General features: G+C 42.1%; 1 protein-coding gene across 5 annotated transcripts in view; it reads right to left on the bottom strand.

Moving 5' to 3' along the window:
• LOC108695700 (shootin-1) overlaps positions 1 to 13,499 on the bottom strand; it is a 66,727-nt gene that overhangs the window by 4,319 nt on the left and 48,909 nt on the right. For 4 of the 5 annotated variants that reach the window (XM_041570147.1, XM_041570146.1, XM_041570148.1 and 1 more), the window contains 3 exons: positions 8,532 to 8,585; positions 7,779 to 7,902; positions 6,219 to 6,387 (listed from right to left, as the gene is read on the bottom strand). In XM_041570147.1, coding sequence (XP_041426081.1) covers positions 6,219 to 6,387; positions 7,779 to 7,902; positions 8,532 to 8,585 — 347 coding nt within the window. Of the gene's footprint in view, positions 1 to 6,218; positions 6,388 to 7,778; positions 7,903 to 8,531; positions 8,586 to 13,499 lie in introns of those variants that run through there. The other variant, XR_005962687.1, reaches the window with a different exon arrangement.

Genomic DNA, 13,499 nt, shown 5'->3' with positions numbered 1-13,499 from the left:
CGCACTGATGATAATAATGAGACCAAAATAAGCAGCTTGAGGCAATTTACTTACTCCAGGTTGTTATAAAACCCCTCCACCTGTTGATCTCAGGGGTGTGTGTGGACATCTTGGCCTTAAACGATTGCCAGATGTGTGGAACGTAGTTGGAGAAGAGACAGGTCGCATTTGGTGGCCAGACCGAAAATTCCCAGAAGTCAAATGGAAATATTATTGTGTGGCACGTCCATCATCTTAAAAAACAGATTCTCAAATAACACGATTTTCTAAGGCTGTTTTCTATGGCTCCATGATGGCTCATTTCCAGGTTCCCCCCAAGTTCTCCATAAAAAGAATTTTTTTTTGCCATAGACTTTTCTTCTACTGAAAAGTGAATTTTTATTGCCATTTTTTTCCCTTTCAGATCAGAGAATGTAACAAATTCTTAACAGTCAGGGGGTGGGGGGAAAAAAACTAATCTAAACTTCTCCAGGCCGTTACTAATTGTGCTAATGTTCCTGTTAAAGGCTAATTGGGCATGTAAAGAGGACACACAGAGAGGCTTCCTGCAGAGTCACGAGACAATCTGTTAGTACTAAGATTACAGCCCAGGGAAAGAGACTAAATCCTTTAATTGTATAAGATCATCAGATTAAGCTTGTTCTGTCCAGGAAGGTGTCGCGGCCCCTCCAGCAAGTGATTACCGAGGGGCGGGTGAGGCAAGAATTCAGAGCCCAATTTAAAGAATGCTGCCCTACAGGATACACAGGACACCCCATAGTTACCCTGAGTGTAGACTCTCACTCTTCCCTTCCTACTACATTCCACGGACAACAAGTTCAACTTTTCTCCCCAAATGGTGATAAGAATCTGCTCACAGGTGAACTGACAGATCAGCTCATAACCAGTAACAGGAGGCACTAGAAAATGCAACTTCCCTACAGGCAATTAATGGTTGTGGCAGTAAAAAATTGGTGGTAGATTTACCTATACTTGATATACCATCACCTGGATGAATGAAAATCTTCATAGTCATATGGGGGAAAAAAGTTTACTTTTGGTTTTAGAAAGGGTCTCCGTTCAGACAGTCAGATAGGATCTGTGCCCACCGTGAGTAGCAGATTCTATCTGATCCCCATTGTAAGCAGCAGTCCTGTCCTGCTTTATGGCAGCTGAGATTCTAGCTATCTGTATAACAGAGCATTCTGTCCCAGTGGCTGCACAGATCCTATCTGATCCCCATTGTAAGCAGCAGTCCTGTCCTGCTTTATGGCAGCTGAGATTCTAGCTATTTGTATAACAGAACATTCTGTCCCAGTGGCTGCACAGATCCTATCTGATCCCCATTGTAAGCAGCAGTCCTGCCCTGCTTTATGGCAGCTGAGATTCTAGCTATCTGTATAACAGAACATTCTGTCCCAGTGGCTGCACAGATCCTATCTGATCCCCATTGTAAGCAGCAGTCCTGTCCTGCTTTATGGCAGCTGAGATTCTAGCTATCTGTATAACAGAGCATTCTGTCCCAGTGGCTGCACAGATCCTATCTGATCCCCATTGTAAGCAGCAGTCCTGTCCTGCTTTATGGCAGCTGAGATTCTAGCTATCTGTATAACAGAACATTCTGTCCCAGTGGCTGCACAGATCCTATCTGATCCCCATTGTAAGCAGCAGTCCTGTCCTGCTTTATGGCAGCTGAGATTCTAGCTATCTGTATAACAGAACATTCTGTCCCAGTGGCTGCACAGATCCTATCTGATCCCCATTGTAAGCAGCAGTCCTGCCCTGCTTTATGGCAGCTGAGATTCTAGCTATATGTATAACAGAACATTCTGTCCCAGTGGCTGCACAGATCCTATCTGATCCCCATTGTAAGCAGCAGTCCTGTCCTGCTTTATGGCAGCTGAGATTCTAGCTATCTGTATAACAGAACATTCTGTCCCAGTGGCTGCACAGATCCTATCTGATCCCCATTGTAAGCAACAGTCCTGTCCTGCTTTATGGCAGCTGAGATTCTAGCTATCTGTATAACAGAACATTCTGTCCCAGTGGCTGCACAGATCCTATCTGATCCCCATTGTAAGCAGCAGTCCTGTCCTGCTTTATGGCAGCTGAGATTCTAGCTATCTGTATAACAGAACATTCTGTCCCAGTGGCTGCACAGATCCTATCTGATCCCCATTGTAAGCAACAGTCCTGTCCTGCTTTATGGCAGCTGAGATTCTAGCTATCTGTATAACAGAGCATACAACAGAACTGTAGGATAGGTTATCAAAAGCTAAGCCAAAGAAAATAAAACCTTGTAATATTGATAGCTATAGTATAGAAAAGGTAAACAGAACTAATGTTATTATATGTGAAAATGGTGTATTTATAATATAAAGAATAATATTAATATATATATATTGTATCTCTTAAGTGGATAGTGCTGACCACACTTGGTATTTATCCGATGGGAAAGCCAGATAATACATATGCCTGTGAGTTATTAAGAGTATTATTGTTTGTTATTTGGGATACATGAGGCAAAACAATGATATTTTTGTACTGTGTCAAAACTCAGGGATTTAGCTTTGTGTTAAAACAGATAACCTTCATCAACGGCAGCAGCGGCTGCGATCCCCCTTTGTCTACTATTTGTTCTGCCCAAAAAAGAAAGAAAGAGAGAAGACAGAATGGAATTAGCTGTGTAAAGAAAGGAGATGAAATGACGGCAGGCCCAAGGTCTATGCGCCGCACACGGAATTGTGTATGAAAAGGATCCCCTCTCGCTGACAGTCACAGTTGTTAGGCTCAATAAAAGCCAACATAAGGCTCCATTTTTCCCACTCTCTGCATTGCCCATTGAATGGCAGCCTTTAAAAAGGCACATTTTGGATTTATTTATTTCCAAAGCTCTGATCTGAATACACTAGAATTCCCAACTTGTGCTCTGAATACACAGTAAAAAATGGCAGAGAGATTCAAGAGCACAAAAGGAAATCGATAAGAAAATACATTTATTGCAATGCAACAAAGCTCCTTTAAGTAGAAAAAATGGGGTATTTTAACAGCTAGAATCTCAGCTGCCATAAAGCAGGACAGGACTGCTGCTTACAATGGGGATCAGATAGGATCTGTGCAGCCACTGGGACAGAATGTTCTGTTATACAGATAGCTAGAATCTCAGCTGCCATAAAGCAGGACAGGACTGCTGCTTACAATGGGGATCAGATAGGATCTGTGCAGCCACTGGGACAGAATGCTCTGTTATACAGATAGCTAGAATCTCAGCTGCCATAAAGCAGGACAGGACTGCTGCTTACAATGGGGATCAGATAGGATCTGTGCAGCCACTGGGACAGAATGTTCTGTTATACAGATAGCTAGAATCTCAGCTGCCATAAAGCAGGACAGGACTGCTGCTTACAATGGGGATCAGATAGGATCTGTGCAGCCACTGGGACAGAATGTTCTGTTATACAGATAGCTAGAATCTCAGCTGCCATAAAGCAGGACAGGACTGCTGCTTACAATGGGGATCAGATAGGATCTGTGCAGCCACTGGGACAGAATGTTCTGTTATACAGATAGCTAGAATCTCAGCTGCCATAAAGCAGGACAGGACTGCTGCTTACAATGGGGATCAGATAGGATCTGTGCAGCCACTGGGACAGAATGCTCTGTTATACAGATAGCTAGAATCTCAGCTGCCATAAAGCAGGACAGGACTGCTGCTTACAATGGGGATCAGATAGGATCTGTGCAGCCACTGGGACAGAATGCTCTGTTATACAGATAGCTAGAATCTCAGCTGCCATAAAGCAGGACAGGACTGCTGCTTACAATGGGGATCAGATAGGATCTGTGCAGCCACTGGGACAGAATGTTCTGTTATACAGATAGCTAGAATCTCAGCTGCCATAAAGCAGGACAGGACTGCTGCTTACAATGGGGATCAGATAGGATCTGTGCAGCCACTGGGACAGAATGTTCTGTTATACAGATAGCTAGAATCTCAGCTGCCATAAAGCAGGACAGGACTGCTGCTTACAATGGGGATCAGATAGGATCTGTGCAGCCACTGGGACAGAATGCTCTGTTATACAGATAGCTAGAATCTCAGCTGCCATAAAGCAGGACAGGACTGCTGCTTACAATGGGGATCAGATAGGATCTGTGCAGCCACTGGGACAGAATGTTCTGTTATACAGATAGCTAGAATCTCAGCTGCCATAAAGCAGGACAGGACTGCTGCTTACAATGGGGATCAGATAGGATCTGTGCAGCCACTGGGACAGAATGTTCCAATAAAGCAGTGTATAAAGAAGAAATATTTCACCATAAGCTTTTGTTGTTATACAGATTTACAGTCAGTAGTAGCTGTATGTGACAGTCATACCTATAAAGGGATATCAGAATGTCCCAAAAGCTGCAGCATTGGTTAAACAAACACCTCCCCAGTCTTAAATCTCAAGTGAAATGTTGTTGAAGCAAAGCAACTTCCTTTTTTTAAAAAAAAAAAATGTGTTTTTTTCCTTCCCTCGTTCTCTCCTTTAATTCCATTATTCTCCTGGAAGCCCAAGGGGAAATCAAAGGTTTAATTAAGCGAGATTAGAATATTCGGCTGATCTCATTGTCTCACCTGCTTCCTTTGCTTTGACCCTGAGCAGCTATACCTGACGTTCTGCTAAATCAAATTAAGCGGAAGAGAAAACGAAAAAGCCGTCGTTGGTAAAGGAAAAAAAGAAGCAGTTGATCCCTGGCCGGATGTCTGTGCAATGTAACACTCAATCCATCCTCCCCTTTCATTAAACCCACTGGGAATCAGTCACACTCACCTTTGCTGGTAACCAAAAGCTACAAAGGGAGTCAGATTAAAGCAGAGAAGTATAACATAGTAACCATTCTGATGCCTTTACATTGCAGGGATTGTTCACCTTTAAATGAACTGTTAGTATGATGTAGAGAGGGATATTCTGAGACAATTTGCAATTGGTTTTCATTTTTTACTATTTGTGGTTTTTGACTTATTTAGCTTTTTATTCTGCAGCTCTCCAGTTTGTAATTTTAGCAATCTGGTTGCTAGGATTCAATTTAACCTAGCAACCATGCACTAATTGGCATAAGAGACTGGAATATGAATAGGAGAGGTCTGAATAGAGAGATGAGTAATAAAAAGTAGCAATAACAATACATTTGTAGCCATACAGAGCATTTATTGTTTAGATGGGGTCAGTGACCCCCATTTGTAAACTGGAAAGAGTGAGAAGAAGGCAAGTCATTCAAAAACGCTAAAATAATGTAGACCAATTGAAAAGTTGCTAAGAACTGGTAATTCTATAACATACTAAGGGTAGAATTACACGAGTGTTTTTCATCAGATCTGACGCATGCGGAGAGGAAACGGACGCAGCGAAAATAAGGAATAGAAATGTCGGACCTTGTCGCTGCGTGCATACGTCACGACTGTCGGATGCGATCGCTGCACATTGCGCCTTCATCTGACAGTCGTGTCGTAAGTGCGCATCAACAAGGTCCGACAAGGTCTTACTTCGTCGCATCCGTCTTGTTGCATCCGTTTCCTCTCAGCGTGTCGGCTCTGATGAAAAACACTTGTGTAGTGTAGTTCTACCCTAAGGGTAAGTGCACACGCTGCGATTCGGGAGATTTAGTCGCCTGAAGAAGAGACGATTTGCCAGCGGGAAGGCTTTTCAAATCGCCTCTGCTTCAGGCGACTAATCTCCCCAAAAAAGTCTTCCTGACAGCAAATCGCCTCTTCTTCGGACGACTAATCTCCCCGAAAAGCTTTCCCCCGGGCAAATCACCTCTTTTTCGGGCGACTAATCTCGCTGAAAAGCCTTCCCGCCAGCAAATCGCCTCTTCCTCGGACGACTAATCTCCCCAAAAAGCCTTCCCGCCGGCTACAATCTAAATCGCAGGCAGGATGGCACTCGGGAGCACCTCATTTTCCCGAAAGTCGCCCGAAGTTGCCTCACTAGGAAACTTCGGGCGACTTCGGAAAATTAAGCGATCCGAGTGCCTTCAGATTTCGATTCTAGCCAACGGAAAGGCTTTTTGTGGATATTAGTCGCCCGAAGAAGAGGTGATTTGTCTCTGGCCGACTAAATCTCCCCAAATTTTAGCCTGTGCCCTTACCCTAAAAGTTACCGCGAAGGAGAACTACCCCTGCCCATCACGGGTGCAACACAACTGGCAGTTATTAACTCTCGCAGCGAAAGATACAATGTTCCATTACTCACTGAGAGGAAACCTTTGGGCTTTCCTTCTTGCCTTGGAAAAGCAGGTGCCCTTCTGCCACGTTACTCTGGCACAGAGACTTCACCTCGGCTTCTCTGAGAGACGGGCTGGAGGCAGTTCCCAGGATGGGCATCGATTTGGATTCCAGGCTGGTCAGTGCACCGGCCGGGCCTACAGAAGATGACAGTTAGTAATGCAGAACAAAGAAAGAAGTATCGGCAGTGAGTATCTAATTGATGAAGTGGGAATTGGACCCTATAGATAAAAAAAACCAAATTGATTGGTTACCTACTAAAGGGGTTGTTCATCTTTAAATTAAGGGGCAGATTTATCAAAGGTCGAAGTGAAGTTTCGAATTTGAAAACTTCGAATTTCAAAGTAATTTTTGGGTACTTCTACCATCGAATAGGCCAAATTCGACTTTGAATTGAAAATACTTCACAAATTCGACCATTCGAAAATCGAAGTACTGTCTCTTTAAAAAACTTCGCCACCTTCAACCTGCCGAACTGCTATGTTAGCCTATGGGGACCTCCTAGAACCTATAGCCAGTGTTTGGCTAAGTTTTGAGAAGTCGAAGGATTTCCTTCGACTTCGAATGTCGGACTACCCTATTCGAGTTTTTTTCACTTCGAAAATTTGACCCTTGATAAATCTGCCCCTAACAGTTAGTATGATGTAGAGAGGGATATTCTGAGACAATGTGCAATTGGTTTTCATTTTTTATTATTTGTGGTTTTTGAGTTTTTTTTAGCTTTTTATTCAGCAGCTCTCCAGTTTGGAATTTCAACCATCTGGTTGCTGGGGTCCAAATTCCCCTAGCAACCATGCACTGATTTGAATAAGAGACTGGAATATGAATAGGAGAGGCCTGAATCGAAAGATGAGGAATAAAAAGTAACAATAAAAATACATTTGTAGATCCCTACAAATATAGTTATTGCAACTTTTTATTCCTCATCTTTCTATTCAGGCCTCTCCTATTCATATTCCTGTCTCTTATTCAAATCAATGCATGGTTGCTAGGGGAATTTGGACCCTAGCAACCAGATGGCTGAAATTACAAACTGGAGAGCTGCAGAATAAAAAGCTAAACAACTCAAAAACCACAAATAATAAAAAATAAAAACCAATTACAAATTGTCTCAGAATATCCCTCTCTACATCACACTAACAGTTAATTTAAAGGCGAACAACCCCTTTAATAAAAAGCTTTTTAATAAAAATGAGAAAACCACAAATTTTTAGAGCTTAGTGGAAAAAAAAAAATCTAAATGTAATTGTTAGCAAATGGGCCCCTTAGGATAAACAGAAGATGCAAACTTTGCTGGTACCAAGTACTATCTAATTATCTATCTATAATTTATTGTTAAGTCAAAGTTTTTTTTCCCGTTGAATAGGTCAGTTTTCGATCGAATAAGGCAGAGTTCGAATCGTACGAATTGAAGGAATAGAACATTCGACCGAATTTGATTCAAAGTTTTTCCCCAAAAAAACCTTAGATTTTTCAAAGTCCACCAATTGACTCCAAATGCCGTGTCTTCCCTTTCTACACAACTTACTGGAAGCGTCTTGCTCGGCTGTTGCTTTTCTGCGGCGTAATATCCTTTCCAGCTCTGATTCGTTCGAGGGATTAGCGATGTCCTTCGGTTTCCTGTTTCCACCGACGGAAGTGCTGAGAGTTTCCTAAAAGGGAAGAGGGAGTATCCGTTGAAATGATCTACTCGGGGAAGAAACCAACTCAACTGCCATAATTGATGATGGTGGGAAGGGTCATATAAATGTCAACTTTGGTGGTGAAACCTTCAACTGCCACCGAATTCAGAGAACCATCCTCATCAATTAGGTATTTGAATGCCGAAAGTTACCAAAACTGGGCATATAAATGTGTTCATAGTCTGTACAGAGAGATCCCATAAAACTATGGCACATAGGTATTCCTCTGTACTAAGCACAATTCAGCAGGAACAGCCCCTAAGTTTACTCATAGTCTGTACAGAGAGATCCCATAAAACTATGGCAGCATAGGTATTCCCTGTACTAAGCACAATTCAGCAGGAACAGTCCCCTAAGTTTGCTCATAGTCTGTACAGAGAGATCCCATAAAACTATGGCAGCATAGGTATTCCCTGTACTAAGCACAATTCAGCAGGAACAGTCCCTAAGTTTGCTCATAGTCTGTACAGAGAGATCCCATAAAACTATGGCAGCATAGGTATTCCCTGTACTAAGCACAATTCAGCAGGAACAGCCGCTTCAGCTTCATACAAAACCTGTACAAAAAAGGCAGTAAGACAGAGAGACTCAGTACTTACCAGTATTCCTTTCAGTTCCAGCACTGCAGTGTTTGAAGCCTTTGGGACTTGAGGCTGAAAGAAAGCCAAGAGGAAACTATTATACTTGTCACTAAGGATTTACATAACAAACGCATCACAGAAGAGAAAAAAAAAACGTTTTGCGGCTTTTAAATGGCACAGACGAGACAAAATGGACACACCGGCTTCCTTTTATATCCTCTAAGTTCCAGCACACGCCATTCACTAAATCCAATGTAACATCATACAATCGGCCTTCCCCCAAGGATAAACAATGTGTTACATTACTCTCTATATCTCCTAAAGGCACAGCAGCAAAATAAAAAAGATGCGAGACGTGACAGCGAATGCAGCTAAAGAGAAGCCCTGGCAGCGTAACAAGAACGCACTGGAAACGCAATCGACACCCAAATTCAGTTGTCCGCTACTCACACTTAGGGGCCGATTCACTAACTTCGAGTGAAGGATTCGAAGTAAAAAAACTTCGAATTTCGAAGTTTTTTTTGGGCTACTTCAACCTTCGACTACGACTTTGAATCGAAGGATTCGAAGTAAAAATCGTTCGACTATTTGACCATTCGATAGTCGAAGTACTGTCTCTTTAAAAAATACTTCGACCCCCTAGTTCGCCATCTAAAAGCTACCGAAGTCAATGTTAGTGTATGGGGAAGGTCCCCATAGGCTTGCCTAACTTTTTTTGATCGAAGGATATTCCTTCGTTCGTTGGATTTAAATCCTTCGATCGTTCGATCGTACTATCTGCCCTAAATCCTTCGACTTCGATATTCGAAGTCGAAGGATTTTAGTTCCTAGTCGAATATCGAGGGTTAATTAACCCTCGATATTCGACCCTTAGTGAATCGGCCCCTTAATATCTGCCATTGGAGCTCAATGTGTATCATTCTCAAACAAAAACTAAAGCTTAAACGAAATAATCAAGTTGCTAATGCTACACATTATATTTTAGGGTTTTTTACTACCCCAAAACCTACAACAGCCCTTTAGCAGGGAAGATCTGTAACGCCAAAGATGCCCCAGTAGCTCCCCATTGTCTATTCTGCTGATTCCCAGCACAGCTGTCACTTACCTGATCTTAGAGACCCGCTCACAATATACAGTATAGATACAATATACCATTTAGAATACAAGGCTTGATGATTTGCCCCGACCCCTAAGCTCAGCTTCTCAGCAGCCGCCCAGAGCCCACAGAGCATGTGCAGTGCCGCTGACACACAAAAGATGCCCAACAAGATCCAAGATGGGGAGCTGCTGGGAAAAATGTGATCATTACAGTTATAGTGTTGCTGAACCTCTGACCTTGTACAGTAAGTACAATATATTAAATACAGCATTTCTAGCTATATTCATTTATAGGTTTTAGTTCTCCTTTAAGTAAGGACATATTCATAAGACTCTTTTATTGTCATAGATCATGATCTTGGAGATGCTGCTTTTTAAAACACCTTTATATGCCCCTAATTTATATTCATACGGCTCCACCAATCAGGATGCTGGCTTGTCTGTTCCAAATCTGCCTGGCAACTGTGCTTTTTTTGGTTGTCTGCTATGCATTGAGTGTATAAAAGCTTTCTTCTCTTGAAAGGCACACAAACCTACCTTTTCATGTTCCCTTGAAGCATTGTTAAAGCTTATTGTGTCAAGTCAATTCCTCTCCCTATATTATTATACCGTTTAGAATGCTATTGAGCTCTAACATAGGGTGATACACATTATTAGAAGTACTAGAGTCAGGAAGATATAGCATAATAGGGTTGCTTATCTGAGCATTAGAAGTGTACTTAACCCAGGTCTCTGCAGAGAAACAAAAGAAAACATTAAAAAAAATGTAGGTCATCCTGATTGGTGGGACTGGATGAATATCAATTAGGCAGTTAAAGTGTCTAAGCAAACGAGAGGACAGAGGTAATTATACAAGGAATAGTAGCAAAGCATTATCAATCTATTCTGCGGTATAGGGGTAATAACTCCCCTTTAATTCCAGGATAGTCCTCCTCTTCCTCTTCTAGGCACTTACTGTATATAGGGCTCGACATTAGTACCTGCTCCCTCACTTGTGGTATAACAGAGGGGGCGCAGAATAAAGTTATAAACATAATATGAGAGAAGCCGATACACTGTATCACTGCAGAGCCGACTTGTATATTCGCCATTCACCACTGAACGCATATCTCCGATATAAAAGCCTTTGTGAACCGGCCTAGCCAAGATCTTGAGGCCTCAGTAAATGGTCCACACCTCGGCTTCTAAGGCAAGTCGGAGCCTATTGTTGGCACACAATAGCTTCATTCTGTCCATGAGTGTTCCTCTCTCTCTACCTTCTCGGGGGCTATGGAGAGCCCGGGTCCACCTTGCCCACTCCAAGCAGTTTGTGCTAAATTACATGATTGTGAGGGTCTCAAGGACAGGCTTTCACTTGCAGCCAACAATTCCACAAGTGGGTCACCTCTGGAGGGTCCTTCACAGCTCAGACCTTTTTCCTTTGTTGTGGTTCCTGCAGATGATCCTAAACCTCTAATTATAAGACTTCCCTGGAAACGCCGACTGATTGTGTGTTGTAGCTTCTGCAGAACATTTGTATCAATACAAACTCAAACGTGTCATTGCCCAGTGACCAACTATAAGGATTTACATGGCAATGCCAAAAACAGCAGTGGTGACCATTGGTGCCTGGTCAGTGTTCTCCTCAATCACCAAGTTGGGACTGTAGGGACCCGGGGAATGGGTGGGTGATACTGACATGTTCCTATTAATTATACATGTATGATACAGGCTGGGGTACAATATACACCCAATAGCTCTACCATAGGCACCAGAACTTTGATTGGCCCTACATGGACCCACCTTCCCCCAATCACTGCTGCTGGATTCGATAGGGAAGTATCAAGCAGCAGGGGAAGTGAGTTTTTTTTCAGAATTTTTTTTTATCATATAGGCATCCAAGGGCCACCCCTAAAAAGCTGCCGCCCAAGCACAGGCCCTTGAGTGCCTATATCAGGGGTGCCCAAAAGGTAGATGGGGATCTATCAGTAGACCTTTAGCTGGTGATCAGTAGATCTCAAGAGCTTGTCTATATCACCCTCCTATTTAATGATTTTCATTCAGATATTTATTAAGGTAAGGTTACATAAGAAATAGTTGTTTGTTAAATATAGCAATATACATTTTCTCATAAATCAATATTTAATGTATATACTCGAGTATAAGCCGAGTTTTTTCAGCCCCCAAAATATGCTGAAAAACTCTACCTCGCTTATACTCGGGTCAAGCACAAAAACGGTCGTCGGCGTCTAAGAATAGTCACCGGCATCCAAGAATAGTCTCCAAGAATATTCGCCGGCGTCCAAGAATGGTCGCCGGCATCCAAAAACGAGACCCCGGCACCTCCAATGGGAGCAGAAACCCTAAATTTTTTGATTGAAACTTACCAGAAGCTGCTGCATTTCTCACCCTAGGCTTATACTCGAGTCAATAAGCTTTCCCAGTTTTTGGAGGTAAAATTAGGTACCTCGGCTTATACTCGGGACGGCTTATACTCGAGTATATACGGTAAGTGATATTTTCCATGGAGCAGAATGTGAACATTACTTTTATGGCTGCAGATCCTAATGGGACAACATCACTAAAAGTAGGGTTCTCCTGATCTACACTATATAGTAACCCAAAGGGCATAGGAGTCCAATGGGATAATTAGCACTTGCAGCCCCTCTTGCTCCGGTCCATTAGTTTTTTCTAATCCATCTCCAATGACTCAAATACATACAGACAAATATTAATTTCAATTAATACAGGTACCGAACCTGTTATGCAGAATGCTCCGGACCTGGGGACTTTCTGTAATTTCAATCTCTATATTTCAAGTCTACTAAAAAAAGTACATCAAGTACAAGGTACGGTTTTATTACTACAGAGAAAAGGAAAATCGTTTTTAAACATTTGAATTATTTGAAAAACAACAATCAGGAGGTATAAAGCTGATTTATTACTGGTACTATTTTATTACTAAAGAAAAGGAAACACATTTTTTGGCTAACTAAGATAATCATAACATTTTAGTTCCTTTTTTAAGTTGATATTCAGCTTGAAAAAGAAAATAAAAGGAACTAAAATGTTGTTATGAGCCAATAAAACGATCAGCTTTATACCTCATGTTTGTTATATTCTTAGTCAAATAACTGAAATGTTTAAAAATAATTTCCCTTTTCTCAGTAGTAATAAAACAGTACCAGTAATAATTCAGCTTTATACCTCCTGTTTGTTATTTTTCTTGCCCTGGGACTGGCTAACTCTGTACAACAACTTTACCTGGAATTAAATTTGATTAACATGGAGTAAGGATGCACCAAATCCAGTATTTACCGTATATACTCGAGTATAAGCCGCCCCGAGTATAAGCCGAGGTACCTAATTTTACCTCCAAAAACTGGGAAACCTTATTCACTCGAGTATAAGCCGAGGGTGAGAAATGCAGCAGCTTCTGGTAAGTTTCAATCAAATAATTGAGGGTTTCTGCTCCCATTGGAGGTGCCGGCGTCTCGTTTTTAGATGCTGGCGACCATTCTTGGACGCCGGCGAATATTCTTGGAGACTATTCTTGGACGCCAGCGACTATTCTTAGGCGCCGGCGACTATTCTTAGACGCCGGCGACCGTTTTTGCGCTTGACCCGAGTATAAGCCGAGGTAGAGTTTTTCAGCATATTTTGGGGGCTGAAAAACTCGGCTTATACTCGAGTATATACGGTAGGATTCGCCCGAATCCTTCGTTAAAGATTCGGCAGAATACCAAACCGACCCCTAAATTGAATATGCGAATTAGGGGCAGAAAAGTAAAATGTGGAAAAAATTCTTCTTATGTCACAAAAAGTCAAGTGATTTCCCTCCCCTCCCCTAATTTACATATGAAAATTAGGATTTTGGTTCGGCCAGGGACAGGGATTCAGCCGAATCCT

Source organism: Xenopus laevis, chromosome 7L (genome assembly GCF_017654675.1).
Source record: "Xenopus laevis strain J_2021 chromosome 7L, Xenopus_laevis_v10.1, whole genome shotgun sequence".
Lineage (NCBI taxonomy): Eukaryota > Metazoa > Chordata > Amphibia > Anura > Pipidae > Xenopus > Xenopus laevis.
Note: the sequence above shows the minus strand (reverse complement) of the source record. Positions and strands in the feature narration are given on the sequence as shown.